At 37.1% G+C, this 1,654-nt stretch overlaps 1 protein-coding gene across 1 annotated transcript; it reads left to right on the top strand.

The window, feature by feature from the left end:
* The first annotated feature begins 714 nt into the window (after positions 1–714).
* LOC131874855 (uncharacterized) lies at positions 715–1,041 on the top strand. The gene has a single exon (XM_059218780.1). The coding sequence runs from the start codon at positions 715–717 to the stop codon at positions 1,039–1,041; it is 327 nt and encodes a 108-aa protein (XP_059074763.1).
* The last annotated feature ends 613 nt before the right edge of the window (positions 1,042–1,654 follow it).

Raw genomic sequence — 1,654 nt, 5'->3', positions numbered from 1 at the left:
AAGAAATGTTTGATTAATTTGAAGAAGTGTACTTTTGTGAAGGAGTTAGTGTACTTGGGGTTTGTTGTCTCAGCAAAAGGTCTTAAAATGGACCCGCGGAAGGTGAAGGCTATTCTGGAATGGTCTACCCCAAGGATTACTACTAAGGTGAGATATTTCCATGGTTTGGCTAGTTTTTATGTGAAGTTCATTAGAAACTTCACTAGCATTTGTGCACCCCTGACTGAAACAATTAGAGGGGATAGGAAAGAATTCGGGTGGAGTATGGGAGTCACAAAGAGTTTTGATTTGTTGAAGAAGAAGGTGATAGAGCAACCTGTTTTAGCCCTTCCAGATTTCAATAAGGTGTTTCAAGTGGATTGGGATGCTAGTAGTAATGTCATTGGAGCTGTATTGAGCCAGGAAGGTAGGCCCATTGTATATTTCAGTGAAACGCTAAATGATGCAAAGAAGAAATATTTTGTTTATGATCAAGAATTTTACACAATACTTCAGGCATTAAAAAAATGGAGACATTATCTGTTGTTGAAAGATTTTGATTTTTATATTGATCATCAAGCATTGCAGTACCTCAATAGTCAAGGAAAAATGAATCAAACACATTTGAAATGGGTGGAGTTTTTGTAGAGCTACACTTTTATTTTGAAGCATAGAAGTGGGAGGTCTAACAAAGTTGCAGATGCCTTAAGTAGAAGGAAAATTTTGTAGACAGAAATGCAATTTGAAGTGGTTGGATTCAATGAACTCAAAGCATTGTATCTTGAGGATCTTGATTTTGCAGAGGCTTGGAAAGATTGCAAGGAGCTTGTTACTTTAGACAGGACAAAGTGGCTAGATTTCATAATCCGGGATGATATTTTGTTCAAGGGAAGCCAGTTATGCATTCCAAGGAGTTCCCTGAGGGATAATTTAATTAAAGATAAGCATAGTGGAGGGATTGCAGGACACTCTAGCCAGGATAAGACCATTGCCATCATCAGTGAACATTATTATTGGCCTGAGTTATCATGGGATGTGAAGAAATTTGTGCAGAGTTGTTGAGTGTGCTAGAGGGAAAAAGGAGTAAGCCAAAATACAAGGTTGTATCAACCATTACCTGTACTTGAGAGACCATGAGAAGATATCAGTATGGATTTTGTTATTGGTTTACCAGGACACAGAGAGGGAATGCTTCATTTTTTGTGGTGGTTGATAGGATTTTGAAGATGGCACATTTCATTCCATGTTAGAAGACCAATGATGTTGTCCACATTGTTAATTTGTTCTTCAAGGAGGTGGTTAAACTTCATGGTTTTCCAAAAAGTTATTTTAGATTGTGATACCAAATTTGTTGGATACTTTTGGAGGACCTTGTGGAAGAAGTTGAAGAAAAAATTAAAGTTCAGTTATGCACACCATCTACAGACACATGGGTGGATTGAAGTAGTGAATAGCAGTTTGGGTAACCTATTAAGATGCTTGGTAGGAGAGAAACCCAAGGAATGGGATCTGATCTTACCACAAGTGGAATTTGCTTACAACAAGTTATGTGACTATTTCTCCAAGAGAAGATAAAGTAATGAAATAACCCTTTTAGAATTAAAAAGGGAGATAAAAATAAAGGTGTAGTGTCATAAAATTGCGACCTTAGCAATTTTTTATTGCATTAGGGTCC

The sequence above is a fragment of the Cryptomeria japonica genome, chromosome 4, assembly GCF_030272615.1.
Source record: "Cryptomeria japonica chromosome 4, Sugi_1.0, whole genome shotgun sequence".
In the NCBI taxonomy this organism is placed as follows: domain Eukaryota; kingdom Viridiplantae; phylum Streptophyta; class Pinopsida; order Cupressales; family Cupressaceae; genus Cryptomeria; species Cryptomeria japonica.
The sequence above is the reverse complement of the archived record's forward strand: the minus strand, read 5'-3'. Positions and strand labels throughout refer to the sequence as shown.

Coding starts and splice junctions, on each gene's coding strand:
- LOC131874855 (XM_059218780.1), top strand. CDS start 715: ATGCAATTTGAAGTGGTTGGATTCAATGAACTCAAAGCATTGTATCTT.